General features: G+C 41.3%; 2 protein-coding genes across 4 annotated transcripts in view; one reads left to right on the forward strand and one right to left on the reverse strand.

Annotated features, from left to right (window-relative positions):
* fra (frazzled) overlaps positions 1–16,823 on the reverse strand; it is a 37,909-nt gene extending 21,086 nt beyond the window's left edge. For all 3 annotated transcript variants that reach the window (XM_043423026.1, XM_043423024.1, XM_043423023.1), the window contains exon 1: positions 15,879–16,823. In XM_043423026.1, coding sequence (XP_043278961.1) covers positions 15,879–16,005 — 127 coding nt within the window. In that variant the 5' untranslated portion in view covers positions 16,006–16,823. The remainder of the gene's footprint in view (positions 1–15,878) is intronic.
* A 1,423-nt stretch (positions 16,824–18,246) lies between these two features.
* LOC122412993 (eEF1A lysine and N-terminal methyltransferase homolog) overlaps positions 18,247–25,579 on the forward strand; it is a 117,295-nt gene continuing 109,962 nt past the window's right edge. Inside the window, exon 1 of the mRNA XM_043423046.1 lies at positions 18,247–18,636. The gene's annotated coding sequence lies outside the window, so the exon portion shown is untranslated. The remainder of the gene's footprint in view (positions 18,637–25,579) is intronic.

Genomic DNA, 25,579 nt, shown 5'->3' on the forward strand with positions numbered 1-25,579 from the left:
CACGAGTCCGAGATCGTCGGTATCCTCGGAGCAATTTCAATGTTCATTTCTCCTACGTTTCCAGCGCATTCTCATTGTTTGTAAATACACTTGAGGAAGATCACGCGAATCTAATGGAAATCGAAAATTCCAACTTCGGGAGATTACATTTGGAAATATGTTGGAAATATTCTCGGAATGCATTTATTTCAGGAATTATTATAGGACCTGCAGTCCAGTTGTCGAGAAAACAAAGAATGAACATCCCATTTTTTAAGGGTTGCACACAGCTCTTATATGGCAGGCACACTTCCTGTTCGACCATATTTGGATTCAATGAAATCCTCCCAATTTTAAGGAGCCAAAAACGAGAATAAGAAAATATGACGTTTTTAGATATCAAAGATGTCTTGCGGTAGCCTTGTTGCCGGTGAAAATCACTTGGGAATGGAAAAAGAAAAACACTTATTTGAGGTTAACGAGTAATAGCGACAAGAACGGAGTGGAAGGTTTGACAACACCATGAGCCAGCTGGTTTGAATATAAATAGAAAATGGCTGTTTTGCCTGACGATTTTACAACGAAAGTATTTTAACCGCTGTCATTATACCAAAAATTGATCAATCTCAACAAACAAGTGAAACATAATTTAAATAATTGCGAGAATAAATCTTCATCGTTTCTTTCATCACGAAAAGAGCAAAAAGGTTCAGTTGCTTTCTTTAATGACAAGTGACGCATGATCCTCCTCAATCGATCGCACAAAGCACCGGGAGTTTTCGAGGCTCCTCGAAGGCCAGTGTGCCACGTCGTTCCAGTGCCATCTCTGCGCCGCCTCATTATCGTCCGAGTCTTGCGAAGACTGACAAGTATACAGCTCCATTGCTTCCTCCCCGTGTTTACTTAACTTGGCTTCGACTAATATTCGCCAGATGGCGTGGGGAAAGTGCGAGATGGAAAGCGGAGGAGGAGGAAAAGAAGAAGAAGAAATACTAAATGTCTCGTCTTGACACGCGTCGTCGTCTCGCTCGGTTAGAAGCTTTTGTGACACAAGCCCTCAAGATAAATATGGCGCTCGTAAAGGGTGAAGGGTGACTTGACACTGATTTGTTTTTACTCGGCACCTCTTCCCTGCGCGCCGCAGCACACATCAGTTTCTCTCTTTTTATTCTTCGTGTCACGCGTGCCCGCGACATTCTTTCGGCTTTCAAAAAGCTCTTCGCGCACATGCATCGCGCCATGTAGCATGTTTGCGCGAGAGACTCTGCGAGTGACGAATGGTCTTCAGCGGAGGATTTTTCTGTTTGTTTTCCGAGGGGGAAAAACTCGACTCGCCTAATCGCGAATTTGCCTCGATAATAAACATTTTTCTTTACGAATATTCGTAGGAGAGACGAGATCCGCGATTTCGTACAAATTTAGTCGAGGCTTTGCTCTCGGGGGGGGCGTCAAAACGTTCGAGGATTCAAAATCGGATCGATGCGCTCCCGCGGACGAATAAACAGCCTTGAATTATTGAGTCGAATTGGGAAAAGAGCGCTCGAGTACGTTGAACCGATTGTCGGTGCGAGCGATCTACGGAAATAAATAAAACAAGCATCATCGACGCGCGCTGTATACACGTCCCTTGAGAATTCTTACCCCAGCAATGCTCCGCTAGAATATTCAAACGCGAATACGTCGACCGAAATAAACCGCAAAAAGGATCATTAACGCGGCGTAAAGTCCTCGCTGCGGAATCGGACTTTCGTCGCAGAGCCCCCGGCGCTTCGGCGATAAACCTTTCGCTCCCAAGGAGCGAAGGGATCTCGAAATTTAGCTCGAATTGCGCGCTGCAATCGCTCCCGCCGATAAGAATAGACGACGGGCCTCGACCGGGAGGCTTTCTCGTTAACGCCCACGAAAAAAGAGCCTCAATTAGGGAATCGATCGTCTCTTCACTCACACGCTCGATCCCGGAAGCCAGGCGTTTCAAAAATGCTACTAAATTTGTGAAAAAGTGAGGAAACTCGTCGACGAAACATTCCGCAGGTTTTCACTCGCACTTGAGGTAGTTTATGCACGAAACGATTTTATTAAGAAAGTCTTTAAATTTACAGAGTTTAAATGGCTAGTCGACTGACACGCGCATCAATATTTTAAGACTTCGTCTCATTGGTTATTGAGATAAATGTGTTTAAATATGAAGAAAATATAAGAAAAGTAATAAAGATATTTCAAGTTAAAGATTGAACGAAATTGGTAACGAGCATTCGTATTAATCTCACAGTTGCTTATTTCGTCATTTTGTTTCTTTTCAACTCGGACCATTCCTGCCACAGCTTCTCTCTTTTTATTAATACTTTTTTATTGATCCATTTCCCTCCGTGTTATCCCTTAGCGCTCTCTGAAGCGATTTTGTACATTAAAAACTGCAGTATTTTAGCCAGGGACGAGTGAAATTTGGGGTTCAGTCGGCGAAGGATCCCCGATTAATGAGCGGCTTGTAATTTCATTCGCCAGCGAAAGATAAGTTGAAAAAACGTATTTACAATTTTGAATGAATAATTCTGACATTAATTTAGAGTGTAATGTCTTTAATTAGGGAGTTAAAATCGATCGAATTTAGACCCCCATAAAATACGATCGTTCGGGCACGATCTACCTTAATATTTGAATCCGAGCGCAAAGGATCGACGTAAGAAAGCGAGTGGACAGAAGCAGCCAGGATAAAAGTTCAAAATAATAAAAAAAGGAGATGGAAATAAGCGAAGAGAAGGTAAAAGTCGTCGACACGTGACGAGCAGACCGTGAAGGCAAGGTGGCTGCTCCAAGTGGCGAGACGCGCCGTTGTCTACGGGGTGTTTCATAAATATTGATGGCCGTTGGAAACGCGTGCTCGCAGCGCACATGCGAATCTCGCGCTCGCTCTCTCCGCTGCCATTATTCCTCGCTCCCCGTCGCCGCTCCCATTCAGCGAGCCTCTAGGGCTAAGAATCAATTAATCGTACCAGGCGCACGTGCCAGGGGCGATTGTACGGAGTCCCCGCTGCGCGTATCCTCCGCGATATACGCGAGAGAGTCGATCCACCCTCACCGGGAGAGCGCAAGTACGCGCACGATTCGTCTTCCTCTAGCCTCGTGACTAATTATTCTTGAGATTCATCCAACCTGAGATTGATCGAACCAGCGGAGCATACCGTTTCTAGCTTCGCAGAGCAACAATCTTCTCTTGAACTGCGCAATTCGTTCTGGATACGAATCGGGGACTCTGGTATCCGAAATTTCAGGTTGTTCTCGTCGAAAAAAGAGGTCGGCATGAAAACGTTCATTTCCTCGTGAATTTCGCTTTGCGGAGGATCGTCACCATCAAAAAAGATCGTGAAAAACATCATTTTTCGGGACATTTTGAATATTCGATATTTCGCTATTGGATTTTCGTCCGCGCTTCCCGCACTGGGATGCTACGCCAAACCATTTTTTTTCACGCATACGCGTCTGGATATTCGTTTCCAAGGTATTCGAGTCTCCTCCCATTTGTTCGGCAGTGGGATCACGTCGGACGAATAAAAAGTAGAAAAAATTGGATCCCGCTGGAACTTGTGTCGATGCTAATTCTCTGTTTATTTATATTTTTCATATGCGCACAAATATTCCGTGGATTTCGCAGCTATTTCCGTTCGTTCGTCAAACAGAGCGAGTATCGGGGGACGAAGCTCAAGCTCCCGGCCGGGACGGGGCGGGGGGTGTACGAAAAAACGGATTAATTCCCCGGGCATCGGTATTTATCGAGCATATTTGTCGATTCGCGTTATTTATTTATCAGGAGTAAAAGCTTTCGGGAGACTCCGGAACGACGTTGCTGCGGGTGCATCGGTATTTTCGAAGGAAATTACGCGCTCCGGGATTTCAGAGTCCAATTTGTATTCGCTGCTCTCGCGGAGAGATGAAAAGAGAGGAAAAATTGCATCTCCCGTCCACTGCTATTTATTAACGTATTCCCTCGCGTGTCAGCACATTCGTGGTATTTGAATAATGTTGCTGGTACGGCAAAAGAGCCGAGAGCGAAGGGGCGGCGCCGGGGGGGAAGCAAATCCGTAAAAAATGCATGAACGCACGAGCGCGAGGAGAAGCGCGAGCGCGCGCGGTAATAAGAGCGTTCGCATATTTGGAAAAAAGAGGGAGAGAGCGAGAGAAGCAGAGAAAGGAAAGAAAAAGGGAGGAATCTGGTGCGCCGGCGAATGCATGTGCGCACTCCGGCGGGAGCGTGTGCGGAGCGTGGGCGACGAATGCGAAACGCATAGGTGCGGAGTTGCGACATCGACGCGTGGCAATCGCGCGAGTTTCGCCTCCCTCCACTAAGTATTCCGCGATGCATATCGCGTTATTAGATCGTTTAAAAAATACGCTAAAAAGATTAAACAAAACAGCGCGCCGCCGCGTTACCCACTCGCTCTCGAAATCTCATTGATATTGCGCGATATTCCCGACGCGCATTAATCAACCGTTTTAACAACTCCGATAAACCGTATTTTTTACTGTTTTTTTTTTTTTTTTGAATCCCTCGCGACGCCGCCTCGAAATATTATCTGGTTAACTAATTGCTACATTCAATGGGATCGATAAAAATAATCATTCAGAAATGTCGAAAATAAATCACCTTCCCAGTCGCCTTACCGATTCGGAAGTCTCATTTCATTATCGACGATTAACGAGCACTGTACTCCCTTCATCGAGTATCAACATTCCAGATTAACTGCAGGATGCGACTGCGAACGTACCGATCCTTCGAGCTCCCATTTTCGGGTCATTCCCTCCCCCCTAAATCGGTCAACATTCCGGTAGAATTTCACACCATTTCGGGAAATGATCTCGCGAGTGTTCACTGTCCATGACAATCGAATGGGACGCGAAAATATTGAGAACGGGGAAGGATAATCGTGGGCGCTGCGTGACCGGTATAAGGTGTTCTTGCGCCATCTGGCTCAAATCGTGCCTGCATGACATCTCGTTCTTACCTATGCAGTCTGCGCAGATTACGAGCCGTCTCTCCTCGCCTCTCTTCCTCCCCGACCTCCACTCTCTCCTCATCTCCTTTCTCTCTCGTTCCCTTCTCTTATCCAACTTTTATCTTCCTCCCTTCCTCGTGTTTCTTGCTTCAACTTCTCCAACTTCTTTTTTATCTTTCTTCCTTTCGTCTATATAAATCCCCTGTTTCTGTCTGATTTTTAGTTCCCTCTCTGAATTCTTAACCTTCCTCATGTTCTATCAAGCCATCTCCATGCACGATTTTCATCTTTTTCGAAAACTCTCCATCGATCATCGAGGCTTTTGGCTTCTCGAAATTTACCCATTTTCTTTCCTTCTCTTGGAGTCTCTCCAGCTTTCGTACGCCTCGTCTCTCTCTCTCTCTTAGTAGTTTTTCTTTCTTACTCTTTCTGGTGTTTATACTTCTGTTTTCTAACTTTTGTAATCAGATGTTAACATGTACTCCGTAGCTTTGCTAGGGCATTGATAATTGAATCGATCAATCAAATCTCTCTCTCTCTCTCTTTCTCTAAGTCATTATAATGCATGAATGCTAGTACAGTATAAAATATAAACAGCCTTTTTTATTGAATTGTCTCCTCTTCGGTCGTTATTGTACTTTGTATTACTTTTATTTAATATATTTTCGCTTCCATAGTAGTTTAAATATCAGTATTAAGCAACTTATAACTGAAATTTTTTAAATTGACATAACTCGGCCTAAAGTTGTTACAACTAGGGCATAATAAAAAAATCAATCAATCTCTCTATTATGTTTGACCGCTCTCGCATTAATCATATGACGCTGAAGTTCGCAACGTTGGAGTCCAACGAAATGATGTAAAAAAGCCTCCAATAATTCCAGTAATTCTCCAACTTTGTTCCCTGTCGAATTTGCAATTCGTAGTTTTTCAATCTGCACCGGTGCTTCGTGAAATCAAAAATTGGTGAATTGCAAAAGTTTTTTCCCTTCGTTTCGGTGGACTAGAACGTTGCAAACTTCAGCGTCGTTTAAACATCATGGATGTTGAAACTGTGTTCGCTTTCATGCCTGAATTTGTTTGGGGTATTGGACAATTTCGTTCGAGTGCGATCAAGTACGATCTTTCTTTTTCACCTTCCGTCTAATTTCTTATTTGCATGATTTTTTATTTTGTATCATTTCGTACGAAGTTATCATTTTTTTCTCATTCACAATTTCCGATTTCACGACTCGTACGATTGTGCAACTTCGTATGATTTTATATTTAGTCTGATTCGACTCAATCTGTGATACTTTGCTTATGCTATAGTTCTTTTCCCCATGCCTTTTTTCTCACCAATCGCATTGCTCTGCTCTTCACCACATATTTTGTACTTTACCTCGTTTATTTTATATTCTCTTTTAGTAGTTTTAGTTATACTTATTCTGTAATATCACGCATTGCCTAAAAGTTTAACTGAGGCATTTTAAACACGACGCTGAAGTTTCCAACGTTGGAGTCCAACGAAATGAACGAAAAAAACGTTTGTAATTCACCAATTTTTTATTTCACGAATCGTTGGTGCAGCTTGAAAAACTACGAACCGCAAATTTGGCAGGGAACAAAATAGGAGAATTACTGGAATTATTGGAGAATTTTTTTCGATCATTTCGTTGGACTCCAACGTTGGAAACTTCAGCGTCATATTTTTTTAAGGGTCTTATAGCTCTTATGGCAGACACACTTCCTGTGCGACGATTTGCATTTAATGAAATAGGATCCTCCCAACTTTGAGGAGCCAAAAACGAGAATAAGAAAATAAAATGTTTTTAGATATCAATGATGTCTCGAGAAAGCTTTGTTGCCGGTGAAAACCAAAAGATTTTGGTTTTCAGTCATTTTTAAACATCAATCTCGATCTCTCACCCTCCCGCTCCTTTTTCTCCGTCTTTTCTTCTCGCTCAAAATATGTACATCATCGAGTTTCGTCGCACTCGCCTCTCCTGCTCGTTCTTCCTTTCCGTTCGATCCCTCGTGGTACTTTCACATCTCGGTGAGGCAGTTCCCAACGGACTGGCTGCGTCAGTGCGGTATAAGCATGTCTGAGTGCTGGAGAGTGCACCCGCCCCCGATCCTCGGATTTCTGAGGATAGGATTATGCGGGCTGCTCGCCATCTTTCGTACAACAGGTGAATAAGGTTTTGAGGCGATTCGTAGTGGAAATATTAAAATAAGCCAGCCTCGAATTTCGAGCTCTTTCGAGCGCACTTATCTCGACCTTTTTCCAACCTCTTCTCGGATTTAGTCCAACGCGATGAAATAACCCAGTCAGGCGATGAGTTTGGGATTTTTCATGTTATTTGAGGTGATTCGAGAAGCAAACGCTGTTTTGGAAGTTTCTTCAGAGAATTGTTTGGACGCGGAGATGAAACCGTGCGACAAAAACGAGCAGAAACTACGCCGGTTCGTTCATCAGCGTAACGATCGTTTTGTGGGTGAAAAAAGTCGCCGAAACGCGGCCTTTTCGTCTCAACGTTCGCACCTTTTAATTTAATTACGAAAGCGCGCTTTTTCTCTCTCCAAATCCCTGTTTCGAGTTATTCGAACGAAAATTTCATGCCTCTTTTCACGTTTCCTATTCATGAGACGCAAACGGTGGACAATCGTTTGTTAAGTAAATGCGACGAGCCGCCGCGGCGGTTGAAGACGTCAGTAAATTTGACGCACGCAGAAAATAATTGCGTTCGGTCGCGCGCACGCTTTGCGAAACTCCAGCGCGTCACGCCTTCGCATTTTCTTCTTTTGTATTTCCCAGCCCGTTTTTCCTACCTTAAAAGAAGTGCGCACACACTCGCAGAAAATAGTTGCGAGGCTGAAAGAATGGACGAGGAAAGAATGAAAAGGAGAAGAAAAACGAAATGGAAGCTGCGTCTGGAGCACTGTACATGCATAATCCTCTACTCCTCGACATTCTTCGCCGCCCTGCCTCGTTTCTTCCACTCTCTTTCACAAGCGTACTGTGAAAATTCACCAAATGTTTCTTCGGGATCGAAACAATGCGGGGAGCGTTTTTTCCTATTTTTATCACTCCGGAGATTCGCTCCTCGCGCGCACCTCACTTCAGAAAAGTTTGCATCTCTATCTCCACTATTATTTTGGCATGCTCGTGGGATAGAAAGAGGCGAAAATGCGGTTCGGAAGCCGCCAAGTATTCACCGACGATCGTCGACTCATTGCGCAACCTTTTTTCCGATAATTCATGCAAAGATGCGGCCGCGCGATGAAAATCGCGTCGTTTAACTGTTTTTCATTGTATACATTTGACAGAGAATAAAACGAATGGTATAGAGAACGGAAAAAAATTAAATTTTCGTTCCATTTTCATGAATATCGTACAAAAGAATCACTCGACCGGGGCGAAGCCTCGCTTCTTCGTCCTTGTGAATAGCGAACCGAGCATACAATTTTTCTACGATTCTCGCTCTCGTTCTATTTGAATCTCTCTGCTTTTTAAATCTCGCATTGTAACTCCGGTCGTTAACGAGTCTTTAATAGAACCAGCAGCAGAGCGCTCTCCGCGCGGCGACTCGAAAGTGTCCGGAGTAGTCGCGATGTGCGAGCTCTGTTTATTCAACCCCCTTTGGCCCTTAAACTCCTTCATTGTCGAATAAGACCTCCGAGTTCTCAGAGCTTATTATACTTCCTCCAAATTGTTTGTGCCCCGAGGAAAATGAGAAAATGTGATTTACGACTAAACTCGATTAAGAATTCGTCGAAAAATCATCGCGAGATCGTCGCCCATCGAGGAGCAACGTTGGCTCGGGCTGGCGATTGGCTTTGTTCGAACGATTTTCTCCTTTTTTTTCTAAATACAAATGGAGCTTTGAGCGGGCTCGAGATTAGTAATCGCTGCAGAAAACGATTCGACGATCAGAGAAATCTGAAGAGTGTCTGGAGATGAAAGAGTTCGCTGGACCAAATAACAATTGTTTTTTTTTTATTATTATTATTTTTTTATTATTTTTTATCAAAACGAGTAAAAAGTTTATTTTTGTTCATAAAAGAGAAAACGGAGCCAGAACGCGAGTGCAGTGATTCGATAATAATCGGAATACCTGTCGGTTCGAATTAGCATTCGTTGGGTAAAACAAAAGTTTTTTTAACGAGAGATGAAAATGAGAATAATAAGTGGAAAAGTCGTGTCTTTGCAGTCGCGCGTGGAACTATCAAGTCGCCTCTGAACCTGGCGGCAAAAAAGGGTGAACAGAGAGCACATCCTGAGGCGGAAAATTCCGCAATGAGAAAAAAAAAAGGTTTCAGTTCCACGGACGAGTTTCGCGATTTCTGCTTCATCTTCGTTTTTTGACGAAGAAACGTTTGAAGCAACGTGATTTATTCGTTCGTCCGTGTATAGACGAGTTTGCTGTTATTTTCTAGCTTCCCTGTGCGTATGCTCCCCGAACGCTGCTTTGCGCGCGCGGCTTTCATCCGATGCACAGTTGTCGATTCATCTGATCCCTGCTTGCTCGCTCCTGCCCCCCGACAGGACGATCAGCATAGCCGCAGGGATCCTGACCGATTGGAAACACACCCTCGCCTCCTCCGGCCTGATACATTCATATCCATAGTCAACGACGCTCCTCTCTCTTTCTATTTCTCGCGCTACAGCCCCCGAAGTAACCTTTCTGCATCAATAATCTGCTGCCCTAAAACACTCCCTCGTCCTCCATGACCCTTCGCTTTCCGCAGTGACGCTCAACTCCGCCGTTCAACAGATTCGCATCGCTTTCGTCCCTTTCGGCGCTCCGATAAATAATCAGACGCGAAGAACAACTCGGCTGTACCGAGAGAAACAACAAATTTTGATTCGATTGCAATCGATTTTATTAGAGAAGCAACTTAACCTTTTTGCTCTTTTCATTATGAAAGAAACGATGGAAATTTATTCTCCCAATTATTCAAATTATGTGCAACTTATTTGTTGCGATTGAGAAATTTTTCATTTCATGACAGCGGTTAAAATACTTTCGTAGAAAAATCGTCCAATATGTGACAACGGCCATTTTCTATTCATATGCGCGTGCATGTCTGTATTTTAAACCAGCTGACTCATGGCGTTGCCAAACCTTCCACCGTTTATGGCGTTATTACTCGTTAACCTCAAACAAGTGTTTTTCTTTTGGTTTTCACCGGCAACAAAGCTTTCTCGAGACATCATTGATATCTAAAAACATTTTATTTTCTTATTCTCGTTTTTCGCTCCTCAAAGTTGGGAGGATACTATTTCATTAAATGCAAATCGTCGCACAGGAAGTGTGTCTGCCATAAGAGCTATAAGACCCTTAAAAAAATATGACGCTGAAGTTTCCAACGTTGGAGCCCAACGAAATGATAAAAAAAACTCTCCAATAATTCCAGTAATTCTCCTATTTCGTTCCCTGCCAAATTTGCGATTCGTAGTTTTTCAAGCTGCACCAACGATTCGTGAAATAAAAAATTGGCGAATTACGAACGTTTTTTTCGTTCATTTCGTTGGACTCCAACGTTGGAAACTTCAGCGTCGTAAAAAAATGTGATTTTCGTTAATTGTTTTCTAGAAAACTGGACGCGGTAGCTCCTGTAATAATTCTGGGAATAGATGGACGGTGTATATTTCTAGCATATTCCAAATTTCGACTCTTAAAGTTGGAATTTTCGTTTTGCATTAGATTCGTGTAAATTTCCTTGCTGCAAAATATTTTCGTAGAGAATGAATTTGCGGCTTGATCTAAAACTATTTTGTTCGTTTAATGATATTATTTCGTTGTTCCAATGACTTTTTTTTGTCAGTGTGCGATCCGGGGAAAAGCGATTTTTCATTTTCAACGAAAACATGCGAAAAGGATTTTGGTGTAATTTTCGTCGGATTTTGTGTCATCATGAGCCGAGTACTTTCCGTTCTGAAGTGCTTGTCAATCGTTCAAATGGAAATCGAAGCTCGTGTTCGCCTCAGATAATGAAAAGTGATTCGCTGCTTTTGGTTGTATTAAAATTCTTGTCAAATTATCGGATGTTTTCTCCCTTTGCGGGCGATTCGGAGCTCGGAAAAGCTCCAATTTAATGTCGCCAGTTCCGAGAGGCTTGAGGGAACGAAGGATTGGTCAAGTGTCGAAAAATTCGTAAGAGAATGTGGCGAAAAATCAGCTCGAGCAACCAAGAAATTTGTACGACGAGGAAAAAAATTCGCAGGAAAGTTTAACGCTCCAGCCAATGGGAGAGCGCGTACGTTGTAAAACAGGGAGAGTAGAAAAATTGTAATCACGAGCAAAGTAATTGCTCAACTCCATGGAAAATTTTAATTAGTCGAAATGTGCTTTTTCAAAAGTGTAACTCTCCGAGGAAAAGAGGAAATCGGAATGCCCGTCAGAGGGAAATGGAAAAGCGGTGCGAGACTGCGCGGTCTCGCTGCTGAAAAGCGTCCTCTGTCCCTTACATGTTATTAAATCTTTTCAAATGACTCATTACGAGCTTTTATGTGGGTCTCCACACGTGCACAAAAGTCATAACTTTAATTCCGCTCATGATAAAAATTCTCTGAAGAAATAAAAGTTTTGCTAATAACAATGAGCGTTTGATGGACGAAATTTGGCCAGGAATGGGAGCGAAACTTTGTCACTTGATCGTGAAATTCGAGGAGGAAAGTCTTTCCAATGAAATTTCCAATCACACTCAAATGGCAATGGCAAAACGACGGGGATAATTATAATCGAGTTCATTTTTCATTTCACCAAGTATCAGTGCATCAAGTGCAAGTTGAAAAACTACGAATTGCAAATTCGGCAGGTAAGAAAATTGGAAAATTATTGGAATTATTGGAGGCTTTTTTCAGACCATTTCGTTGGACTCCTAAGAAGCCCGAAGATTCAATTGAGACTTGATGGAATCGAATAAAACAATGAAATCTTTGCGGCTTCACTTTTATTTGCTGTCTCCGCGCTTTTTCCAATCAACATTAAAAACGGTAATCTCGCAATTTTTATCACATCAAATAAATGTTTTTGTACTTTTGAAAATCCTTTAAACTGTACCGAAAAGAGTTCGCTATGCTCAGTTATTTCCGTCGATCCTAAAAACATTCCCGAAAACAATCGATTTTTTGGACTTTCCAAAGCAGAGTCCCCTGAACCAAATAATTTATTTGCATTTTTCATTCATTTGGATCACCAACGACGAAACGAAACGAACCTTTCGATCGAACTCCCGTCGTCTTTTTTCTCATCGTTTCGCCGACATCAGGAGCAAAGTTAAGGAGGGTGGACCACGAAATCAAAATAATCAGAATTTGATCAAATTTTGCGACAACATTCTTTGTCATCGAGTATACAACACAATTTTTTTCAAATTTTTTGTGTTGTCTTATGTATATTAAGGAGTTTCGGTACAGGCGATACAATGTTACCATGCTAAACCATGCTAAAAACATAAAAAATTTCAAAATGTTTAGAATTTTATAAAATTTGGTGAACATATTCTTTAGTGCCAAATTTGCCAATACAAATTTTTTAAGATTTTTCTTCTACACAGTTATCGAGTAATTGATCACTAAAATTTACGTGTATAAGCATAGCGTTTCCATATATATAGGTATACATTCCGGGCATAAAAAATCTGCTTTAATGCGTAATTACTCGATAACTAAGTAGAAGAAAATTTTGAAAAAATTTGTGTTTTCGCACTTGAAGAACATTATCACCAAATTTCATCAATTTCTTAATATTTTGACTTCTGTACCGAAACTCCTTAAAAGAATACATTTACCAAATTTTATGAAATTCCCATCATTTTGAAATTCTTCATATTTTCAACTCGCTTCAGCATCGCAACATCGTATCGTCGCGATCCATAATTGGAAGAAGATCGAAGGGATGAAACAACAGTTTTTAAACTTTATCTCCGGCTCAATTGTTTCTTCAACCCGAGAGGAACATTCTGCCCTCGTAATGTCTTCTATAAATATATCGGAAAGGTTTTTCTACATTCTCAAGTCGATAGAAAATTGGATCGATGAAAATAAATAGCGAGACTCGTCAGGCCGGTGCTCCTTCCTACGCAAACGTCTCGATTTATTAAAAGTTCTGTCGTGTTCGCGTAGATTTATTGGAGCTGAGGGAGCGAGAGAGAGGCTCTCGGAGAGCAACCATTTGGCCCGGTGTAACGTTGAGATTCGAAATGTTTTACTGGTCCGCGAGATATCGCACGAGCAGGCAGGAGCGAACGATAAAGCTCAGGAAATTGCTCGTAAAAAAGAGCTTCGTTGCGTTGCTCATGAGCCTTGTGCGAAATCTTTATTAACCAATTTGTTCCAATGGAGCCTTTATGAATTCTGCATCTCTTGAGCGCCCCCCCCCCCCCCCCCCTGTGCCGTGCTCCTTCCACTCGACTTTCGCTGGTATCCTTCCGATCGCGGAGTGTGTGCACTCATTCATGCCTCGCATTCGTTGCACGACAGCAAGAATTGTAAATCACCGCGCTTCGGCCCATTTCCAATCCGAATGCGTCCACGTTCGTGACCTTTGACGCTGCAATGAAATGCAGAAAAAACAATCCGGAGCCCCGCACGCTCGTTTGTGAATGAGCGACGCGCGATTCTCGGTTCTTCAATTTTTTTCGTCAATCGATCGACAGGAGAGAAAAATTCTCAATTTATTTTTACCGAATTCGCTCGTTGGCAACGACGACGAGGGGGGCTTCGAAAAACCGCTGGGAAGCGCCGAGATCGACGTAGTGCGTAGCAACGAACGATTTCCGTCTGCTGAGGCGTAAGCACTGACGATGATATCGTGTTCGATGACAGCTGGTTATCAGCGATCATTGTAAACGGACGACGCGCTCAATGGGACTTCGTAGTGGGATTGTAACTCGAGTGAGGTTCATTGAGAGTCGAGTGTTACTGAGGAAAATCGAGGAGTCGATGAAAATGATGATTCGCAAAAATGTGCGAGGAGTCGGTGAGCTTGTACGCGCGAACAAGCAGTTCATTGAAATTACTCGTCTGATTTCCCGGCTATTTTTACCGAGCACGAACGCCATCGTGACGTTTCATTGGAAACGAATTTCCGAGTCTTTTGTTGCTTTTAAACGGGGAGAAAAAAGAAAACAATTTTATGAACAGAGGCGAAAAGTGGGAAGGAAAAACGCATCGCCGCACTCGCTTCCTCGTGTCGCACGGTTACATGTTCCTCGTGAATTAATTGAGTCTCGATTATGGAGAGAGGGAAACGAATCACGGTTCAATGGAAAATCCGCCAGCGAGGAAAACCGTTCGAAGCTATTCCGCGGAGGCAGAGCGCGACGGGAACTCGATGCAATTCAAGTAAATACTATTCATTCTTCGCTCGCCTGTCATCGACACTCGCCCATTCATCGCCGCTCGTCCTCTCCGTAGTACGATCGACTCAGTTTTAATTCATGAACTTCGGCTCTATCGCTCGCACGCATTTTTTCAATGTTTACGGAGCTTCGATCGTCGCAGAATAATAAAAAAGGTTTTTGACCTGAAAACATATTTTTCGAGGGCTTTTCAATCACTGAACGATTGTGAACGTCCTGTGGATTCATTTTTTTAATTTTACGTTCGAACAAAAGTATTTGAACGAGTCGAAATCTCGAGAATTCGCATTCGATCGTGAAGCTTAACGAGAAAACGACTTTTCGTTCGCCATTTTTTGACGTCTGATCGGTCGAACCTCGAGAAACGTCACAAACGTCGAATAATCACGAAATAAGCTGCTTTGACCTTGAAAATTTGTTCGAAAACACGATTATTCGAGTAACCGTTGCGAGGTCCGAAACGTTCCAATGCGCTGACACGTAATTCAAAATATTTTCCTACACTGGAGAACCCGTATCGCGATATTATCAGCAGGGTCGTAAAGATAAAGTGTTTTGGTACACTACGAAATAACAATATTGACACTTCGTTTATCGAGAAGAAAAAAAATGAATTGTGATAGTTCGGAGATACCCGGAGCGTGGGAGTGTTCGTAGACTCATTTACGAATCGAATGCTGGAAATATGTTTCGCGAGCCACGTGGTGAGGGACGAGTGCTTGGTTCGGCGCGTTCAATATGAAGATTGAGCCGTTGATGAGCAATAATTTTTATGAGGAGGTTACAAAACGCGAGATCAACGTCGAAAGAGCAGTGAAAAAACGACATTCGAAAACTAGAACTGGAAGTAAAAATACTGGGAGAAAAAAAAAGAACGTGAAAAATAAACGCGCTTGTTTATTAAACGAAGGACGAGAAATTCGGGGAAGATGGATGAGGTACGAGAAAATGTTCAAAGTCAAAGCAAAGTCGAAGGCAGCTCGGTTTTCTCATAAACGCGAGTAATTGACGTGTTACGACGCTTTGTATTTCTCGCATGGATCATTTGGCACGTGACTTCACATGTTCTGACTGAAATCCATGGATATACGGCATAAAATGAAAGAAAAAGGCTCGTAAACTCGCGAACGTCGTAAAACTCCGGAGCACGAGAATTTGTAATACGTTTTGAAGCTCGAGAGGATCAAGTGACGTCTCTGATTCGGCATGTCTTCACTTGGCCTAACCTCGCTTCTGAATTTTATTTTATCGCAACTCCTCGTGTTATGTGTTTTTTTTTTTTTTCTTCACACTTGACATCTGCTTTACGCAGCTGAGTTCATAAACAAACGTTTTCGAGAATATAAAAACTCGAATGCGAATACGATCGGAAACCGGAAGTGACGGGATACTATGCGAAATACAAAGTCAGCTTTTGGCATCGTCGAACGAAATTCTATCCACGTTCGTGACACCGAAGTATTGGAGAATTACGAGAAACAAATCGAGCTCGGTGCGGTGCCCCGAACTATTTTTCATTGGTAAATTGTGATAAAATAAGGGAGATTTCGTATACTGTACCGGGTTCGAAGAGCGTGAACAGCAGAGGGATAAAAAGTGCGACGAGCAGTCGATGTTTCCCTGCGGAGATATCCATTGGTGGGACAGGCCAGGATGTCGCAGGAACCGAGGGTGAAAGCAACGGCATCAGCCGTAGCAACCGCAGGACCAGTAGCACCAGCACAGCCTGCACCCGTCCTCGAGACTCCAATCACTTCTAGTTCACTCATTCACTCGTCATTCCAGTCACGTTTCCACGCACATAACTTCGTACCATTAAAAAACGAGTACAACAGCAACAACAACAACGAGAACAGAATAAAAAAACAAGTTATCGCGAGTTTTGATCGTCGGAGGAATCATTTGTTTCTCAAAACGAAATATAAACTTTTAAAATATTCCTTTTAGTCGTACAAATTCAGTGGTCAATTCCAATGAAGATTTATGCTGATTATTTGTAGTAAAAAACACGCAGGGATCCGATTGTTGTGGTCGAATAAAAGGACTACTAAACAAGACTTCGTTTATGGTTTTCAAGCGAAAAAGTCCGATTCAGTTTTTTTCAATTGTATATGATTTATAGAAAATAGCATGGTCGATTAAACGGTTGTTGAGAATTGTAGAAAAGGTGAATCGATCGATCCAGCATCGAGAAAATATTGATGGTGAGCCGGGCGTCATGGTCAATCCTCGCTCACGATCTCCACCGTTTCTGTACGACTCTTCGTCTGACAAAACGCCTTTTACACACACACGATGTTATTCTCTTCTCTTATTTTATTAAACTTTGCGAACTAATTTTTCCAAGGTTCTCTGCGCTTGCTATTTTATTTGATTTTTATTGTCCCTTTACGCGTTTGAACTTAACGGAAAAACTGGTTTACTATCGCATCAAACGCGTCGTTCGAACCTCTTCGAATAACGTAAACTCTCGGAGCACGCAACACCTCCGCATTGTCTCCAGTCGCCCGACTGCACTGACACTCGACTGCCATATTGAATCTTGGCCTCTCGTGCTCGACCGTTTCCGCCGGAGTTCGTCAAACGCTGGAGGAAACCTTCGGCTCGTCTTCTCGTCGTCGGTAGAGTGGAGATTGTTCGAAAAAACACTAGGATCTGAGGACCTAGCCTAACGTCAGGGTCTAGTTCCAAATGTTAAGCACAGATGTCGCCACGGTTAGTTTCGTCGATAAAAGATTCGACGCAGACATGTTCTCAACTTTGTTGACAATCGAGTACAGGACTTAGTTTCGTGCTTATATTTTCAGTGCGAAAATCTATGTGAATGTGATAAGTGAATAAGAAAATTTTAGAAACCCTCGTTAAATGTTTCTGTGACAATCTTTCGTTCGCGTTTTTTTTCCTTTTCCTGACACACTGTTCCCACCTTTCATATTTATTGTGCACGTATGGATGTTCATTCTACTGGACAATCTGTGGTGTGTCTGATAAATAAATGTTCGATTAAGCTTAAGGAGTTTCGGTACAGAAGTCAAAATATTAAGAAATTGATCAAATTTGGTGATAATGTTCTTCAACATCAAGTGCAAAAACACAAATTTTTTCAAAATTTTCTTCTACTTAGTTATCGAGTAATTACGCATTAAAGCAGATTTCTTATGCCCGGAATGTATACCTATATATATGGAAACGCTATGCTTATACACGTAAACTTTAGTGATCAATTACTCGATAACTGTGTAGAAGAAAAATCTTAAAAAATTTGTATTGTCAAATTTGGCACTAAAGAATATGTTCACCAAATTTTATAAAATTCTAAACTTTTTGAAATTTTTTATGTTTTTAGCATGGTTTAGCATGGCAACATTGTATCGCCTGTACCGAAACTCCTTAAATAGAATTGCGAATCTTGTTTTAGCGAATCGATTTATTTGAATCTCATGAACTTTCGGAAAAATATTACGAGACTTGGTTTTTTATTAGGTATAAATGAATTTTAGTATAGACATTTCTGAAAGAATTGAATTTTGGCAGAAGTGTTTCCGATATTTTTTTTTTTATTAAAAAAAAAATATAGTGACTTCGGGACAATTATCCCATACAACGTCTTTTACAATGTTTAATCTGGTTACATTATCCGCAATCGGTCGTTTACAACCTTTACAACGTAGTTTTTCTTTTAACATATGGTGGTTGCTTCTTTTACGAATCGGGCGATTGTTTCTGGTAGAGACGTAAATGTGCCGTGGCGACATCTGTGCTTACCATCCGGAACTAAACCCTAAAGTTAGGCTAGGTCTTGAGGTTTTCTCTGGCAATCTCCATCTTACCAAGTGTAAAAGCTGTTAAAAATTTGAAATTTGTATATTTTTCGATTTTTTTACAAATCTTTTAATTCAAAAGAATTCAATAGAGGATTTTTAGTGCCACCCGCGTATAAAAAACATACAAAAATATTTCATTTGCCAATTACTTTTCTGGCAATTTTGGCAATTCTGTTCGCGTTGTTTTTCTCATCGTCATAGTTCAAACATCGTTCTCCATACCGACTAACGACAATAATAAAGACTCACTTACCGACCGTTCATAATGACCTCGTGAAATTTTGTCCGATGCCCGCAGTTGACAGCTTACTAGTCAACTTGTTTAACCCACTACTGATCAACAGGAGGTTGATTTCAGCGGAAAATTTACAAGTGCATATTTTACAGTACAGTGCAGTGTGTCAAGTGTGTACAGTTTGAAACCGCGACTGAAGATGGCAACCGTTGTGTCCGTTACTTCGAAGCGACTCTCTTGAAGGATCCTGTTGCAAAAAGTGAGTTAAAATTGAAAAAAAATATCGATGATTCTGAATTCCTCGTCTAAACATATTTCGCAATAAAGTTGGTTCGGTTAAGGGAGTTACACAAAATCTTTGCACACATGTTCGAAAGACCTGCATATACGTTCCAAAAAATATTTTCTGCTTCGTTAGAGTAATCTGACGTTCGAAGTGTTGTTCTGAAGTGTAACCTGCGTCTTCGTGAAACTATTGCCAGTACGAATACTGAAAAATATGATCACAATAAATAGGTTGGAAAGAAATTTTCATTAGAATAAATAAATGTTCGAATGAGTTTGGGCATCGTGTGGTAGAATTCGGGGGTGTCGAGGAAAAAACTTGATTGACTTAATGCGAGGACACAACAAACATTTATCGCGGAGCATCATTAAGATTGACGCTTTCACTGCCAGCAGCAGACATCGGGTGATTTCCGTGTTCGGAGCTGCGATCGTATGCGATTATATTTACGAATAAGACGAAGAGTATTCTGTCACGTAAAACCGATTCAGTGGTGAAAGTGCAAAGTGTGCACGAGTGTACACGTGTATGGCGAAAAAATGAGGTTAAGTTCAAGCACTATGTAACCCCCTGGGCAAGAGTAGCTGAAAAGGGGGAAAAATGTGCGAAAAAATCCTGAAAGAATTTTTAACGACGCACTTAATACGATATTAATGACAGACTTGTGCCGCGCGCGACACTCTCAACATAAACAAGCTTAAAGTGACTGGAAATTTGATGACCACCGACAAATGTCAACGAGAAAAGTTGCTTGATAGCCTCGTCTTCAAAAGCAGGCCTCATTCACGAATCTTCTCTTTAATTAAAATCCTCGAGAGTCCCATTTTTTTTCATCATCCTATTAACAATGAAATAAGAATTTAAAATTCAGTGTGTACTTTTTCGACACGTGAAAAAAAGCTTTTCCACCCTCGAACGCGTACATTATTAACTGCGCGTACGCGTGTAATGTTTCATACGGTCCGGCGTACCCGAGATATCTTATTTAAACTGTTGCCATGTGGAAGGTAATTAATATTAAAATATTAATTGACCTCGGAGCGCTACAATCGTTTTTTTTTCTAACGTCAAGCATACAGAGAGGTCGAAGCGTCCTCAATCTAGTTTTCTACGTAAAATATTTTCCGTGTGCGATAAATACGTTTCTCCAAGCATCATTCTCATCCTTTTTTTTCCATCGAATCGATCTTTTCGTTGATAAAAACCCTTGAAAAAGGCGTTTTTTTAAAACGATTTCGGCTCTTTCCCGAACCCGTTGCCGGGCCCGAGGATTTCGGTAGTGACCGCGACTGCTGCAGTCACGTTAAAAAGTCAACTTTCAATTCCCAATCAAGGCCTAATCCAACCTCGCGGCGGATGCGCAAGGACGGAAGAACGAAACGTGCCCTCTGTTGCGAGGCAGCTCCTTCCACTTGTTGCAAGCGCGGGAGGCCACCTGGTCCCGTCGCTGTTGACAAAACCAGGGTGGAACTTCGAAATCAGCGAATCTCGCATTTCACGCGTTAAATTTTTAAGCCCTCGCTGTTTGGACATAAAATTTTGGAAAATGGGATTGCAAGGAAAGTTCCAAGTTTCTCGTTGACTGGCATTTTGGAATTTTCGTCCGCGGGGCCCGAGCAGTACGAAAGCTTCTGTCAGAGGGCCCGACGTCCCTTGAAAATTTTCCTGTACAATTTCGCCCTCGAGGATGAGCACAACGTTCCGTATTTTTGCACCGTTTTATTTTCTGCTGCTCGTCGGAAATGCGGAATATTCGCTGAAGCCCCGCGAGACGTCCGGGCAATTATCCCATAACGCCACCCCGAGTTTATCGTGAATCGTTACAACATGGCTGTTCAAACACATTTTAATTCTCCGCGGCAGACTACAGTGTGCAACTTCAGCAGTGAAACTTCGTTCGCCATTAGTTTATTAATGCTCTTGGAGCATCAATTATACAAGTGGCACTTTCTACATTCCTTTTTTTCCCTCTCCCGCTCCCCGACTCTTCGTGCACTAATTCTTATTTTATCTCACGCCATACCGTTCATCTTTACCCTCGGGAAAAATAATCGTTCGACGATTCAACTGCGTTGAACGCAGGTTCGCTGAGTTTGCAAGATCGATAGAGGCCCTCGAGATAGAGCAGCAAATAAAACGAACGAATCCATCATTTTTCCTACCAATTTAAATTTTCTCCTGAAGAATCCACACGTAAATTCATTCTCTACGAATATCCCCAATCCTTCAGAAAATATTCGCCCTTTTCATACATTTTCTTCTCGTGTTTGTCCCTCAACAGTTTCAATTACGAAACTCATCCCCAAGCTTATCGGTGCTAAGGACTCGATCGAGTTCGAACGATCATTACGAAGCTAATTTTTCGATCGAAATTACAATATATACGGAGATTGAATAGATTATTAATGTAGGCATTCGTTATCTAAAAAATTACTGAGAAAATGACTTTCAATATTGCTCATGGTCGTCAGACTTTTTTTACGACGCTGAAGTTTGCAACATTTTTAATTCTCTCATTTTTTATTTTCACGAAGCATCGGTGCAGCTTGAAAAACTACGAATTGCAAATTCGAGCGGAAACAAAATTGGAGAATTACTGGAATTATTGGAGGCTTTTTTGACATCGTCTCGTTGGACTCCAACGTTGTAAACTTCAGCATCGTCTTTTTTCTAAGTTTCTCGAAAGTCTTCGTATGCTAAATAAAACAAGGGTTTTCACGATAATATTTCCATATAATAGTTTCGTATGTTTCAATTGAGTCAACGAAATCCGGGAAACACGGTTGCAAGTTATCCGTCGAATGTGCCAGTTTCCTCATCGTTCTTGATCGATAAAGCTATGGCGCAGTCTGTGATGTTGCAATAACTACGCTTCATAAATAATAAGTATTTTTCTCTCTGCGACGAGTTTCATGAAGGTTCTCACATGTGCTCTGTTATACGAACACGTCAGAGTATCAATGCTCTGTACACACACACACACACACACACACGAGTTACCAAACCAGTATCGTTTCATCTGCAGTTTGTCTATTCCGTAATCTCATGTTTAAAAATTTCCTCCATTTGTACTTCAATCACCGAAAAGACGTATGTGTACAATGGCATGAAAGAGCTGACATTTTTCATTGTGCAACGTCACTCGATTGAATTTAGCAAATTTTGGGATCCAAAATAGCAATTGAGCTTTTTTGCTTTTTTCATGATGAAAGAAACGATGAAAATTTATTCTCGCAATTACTAAAATTATGTGCAACTTATTTGTTGTGATTGATTGGTTTTTAATATAATGACAGCGGTTAAAATATACTTTCGTTGAAAAATCGTCAGGCAAAACAGCCATTTTCTATTTATATTTAAACCAGCTGGCTCGTGGTGTGGTCAAACCTTCCACTGTTCTTGTCGTTGTTACTCGTTAACCTCAAATAAGTGCTTTTCATTTATGACGCTGAAGTTTCCAACGTTGGAGTCCAACGAAATAATTTTAAAAAACTCTCAAATAGTTCCAGTAAATTTCCAATTTTGTTCCCTGCCCAATTTCCAATTCGTTATTTTTCAAGCCACATCAATAATTCGCGAAATAAAAAAATAATGAATTATAAATATTTTTTTCGATCATTTCGTTGAACTCCAACGTTGCAAACTTCAGCGTCGTTTTCATTTTCCATCCCCAAGTGATTTTCGCCGGCAACAAAGCTTTCTCGAGAAATCATTGATATCTAAAGACATTATATTTTCTTATTCTCGTTTTTGGCTCTTTAAAGTTGGGAAGTGTCTGCGATAAGAGCCGGTGTATAACCCTTAAAAAAATGTGATTTTCGTTAATTGTTTTCTCGACAACTGGACTGCAGGTCCTATAATAATTCCGGGAATAGATACACGCTGTATATTTCCAGGATATTTCCAAATTTCGACTCTTAGTTTGAATTTTTCGATTTCCATTAGATTTGCGTGATCTTTCTTTAATTTCATTGATAAAAATCGCAGAACTTTTAAAAATTCGGATCCTAAAAGCCGAGCTTTTTTTTATTGCACGTTCCCCTTAAGATTTTCTCTTCTTTCGTCACACCGCGTCGAGTGAACGAGAACTAAAGTTATTTCAAGAATTTCGTAGGTCCGTCGCCACTTCACTTGGATAATTCGGACCGAGTGATCGTTGCGAATGTGAAACAGCGAATGTCTTCGATAGTTTATAACATCCATGTTAAAAAATGGATCGCCCATTGCATCGGCACTCCGTAACGGGACGTTTCGTTTATAAAAAAACAACTTTTTTAGGGAGAGTATGACTTGAAATTAAAGTGAGAATATAAAATGCATTATTTACGAATATATACGAAGCGGAGTTTGCGCATCGGAGCTGTGGCGTACGCGTGCAGAACTGTAATGGGCGTAAATAAGAAAATGTAGTTACGGAAATGAGTATCGAAATTGTTCGATAATTGGGCGAAAGCGTAATCGATATTGTGTCTTGTCGTGTGCGTACGACATTGAGGACGCGTGGACGTCGAAAACTCGGCGTACGCTGGCTGCAAGAAGTGAAAGAAATTGGCAGGTGCGGAAGAGGAAATTGGAAGAAGTTCTTTTCCACTCTCAATTAAATGCGCGCGCATCGGTACACAAATATTTTGATTCCGGGAGAGATTGGAACTTGGGGAAACGGGACGGTGCGATAAATTTTGAAAAATCGCATTCAATCGGTCTCGTCCTCGACCGATTGACGTTCTCGTTACACGCGGCGAGCGCGCTCGCCTTTTTTCCTCGGAATCTCGTAACGCGCGTGCTCCTACTCGCGGACATGAGTCTTTCTTCGATTATTTCCCATTGCAAATTTATTTTCTGGCCCTTTTTTCACAAACGTTGGATGCGATTATTGCTGAATCGTCAGTTCTCGAAAACAGTGATCGGCTGATGAAAAAAACAGCGAAAACAATCGGAACTACGCTCTCGAATTCTCCCAGCAATTAATGTCCTCTCTCGTTTACCGCTCCCATGAATAATCATGCGAAAACAAAAACACGCACTAATCCCACGGATCCTGAACAAAAAATCTATGTACACGGAGGATCGTGTGTTCGTCAGCGATCATGCTACGATTGACACCACATGCTACGATTGAAAACAAACTTTACGACTCTATTTTCAAACAATCGCACGAGCTGCGTAGCACTTTTATTATTTGAAAAAAGGGTTTAGATTGATCGCTCGATCCTCGTTTCTGATCGAGTCTCTCCCGCTCGATCAAAACCGACTGGAAATGTCAAATATCAGACGATTCCGTGGATCGTACAAGTTCGTGAAAAAAAAACGATCTCGCTCTGTTTCGGGCTCTCGCCGCCGGAGACTCGCTACTCGCTTCAAGGTGCAGTTATTGTGTGACGCACCTTTCGAACAAAACTTCCGAGGCCTCTTCCAAGATCAACCTCGATCATTTTGTTTGCGTGACATTGATATCAAAGTGGAAATAGAAACGAAGACGATTTCGACGCTTTTGTCGACGTATTCGGGGCTTTTTTATCATCGAATTTCTCGCAGATTCGTCGTCACTGGTGATTTATCGAATCGAAGAACGGCTGATTTAAAATATTCCATGTTTTTTAATGAACTCCTTTCGGAATACAGTCTCTTGTAAAATTTCCGAAATTCGTCTACGATCAAATGGCGCATGATCAACCTACTGGCTTTAACGTAGATCGTATTTTACGGGTGTCTAAATTCGGTCGATTTTTACTTCCCAATTAAAAATATTAACGTCACTATAACTAAATTAATGTCAGAGTTATTAATTCCAAGTTGTAAATATAAATGTTTTCAACGCATCTTTTGGCGAATGAAATTACAAGCCATTAATTAATCGGGGATCCATCACTGACCGAACCCCAAATTTCATTCGTCCCTGGCTAAAATACTATAATTTTTTATGTCAAAAATCGCTTTAGAGAGCGCTAAGGGAAAACGCAAAGGAAAATGGATCAATAAAAAAGTATTAATAAAAATATGGCAGGAATGGCCCGAGTTAAGAAGAAGCAAATTTACGAAATAAGCAAATGTGAGATTATACGAATGCTCGTTACCAATTTCGTTAAATCTTTAATGTAATTTATCTTTATTACTAATAAGACAGTCGTCTCGAATTTTTTCCGAGATCTTAATTATTTATTTAATCGTTATTGTGTACGTTTTTAATAAACTTCGTAACGAGTGTCAGTCGACTACGAAACGAAACTCTTCGTAAATTTCAAGACTTTCTTAAGAGAATCGTTTCTTGCACGAACTATCTTAAACACAGATGTTTTCTACGAATAACCGCGACCTATTTTTTTAACAAATCTGTTCAAACAAAGTACTGATCAGAAAAGTTTCCATGGAATTATTCACGTGTGGAGCGATCGAATTACGTCAATAATGAAATGTGGCTCATCAATTATTCCTCGATACCAATCCGTCTAACGACTCCTTTGTCATTGTGCGGCATGCGAATTCCCCGATTTCTACATCGTCAATACGCTGCTTAAGAACGATGGAAATTTCCAAAATTCTTACTTCTCGTTCTGTCGATTCGAGTGACTTTTAAGGAAGTTGAGGCTGTACAGTCATTTTTTTTACCCAAAAGTGATGACCTGTACCTTTCAAAAGTTAGGCCAGTTTACAGTTTGGCAATGTTGCATACACTTTAAAGAAAAGTTGGGGAAAAAAAGACGAAAAACTGGTGAAAGCTCAGTCGAAAACACGAACAGTGACGATCCTAGCCTCAAAAAACTGCAGGGAAAACAGATTATTATTAATATAATCTCAGCAAATCTCCTAATAAATCTGAAAAAAATTGACATTATTCGGCAAGCCTTGCTCATGCTGCCCAAAAAATTTCATATTTTTAGCATCATTTTTAACGGAGATATCACTGAATGTGTCTTGA

The sequence above is a fragment of the Venturia canescens genome, chromosome 7 (assembly GCF_019457755.1).
Source record: "Venturia canescens isolate UGA chromosome 7, ASM1945775v1, whole genome shotgun sequence".
Taxonomy (NCBI): Eukaryota; Metazoa; Arthropoda; class Insecta; order Hymenoptera; family Ichneumonidae; genus Venturia; species Venturia canescens.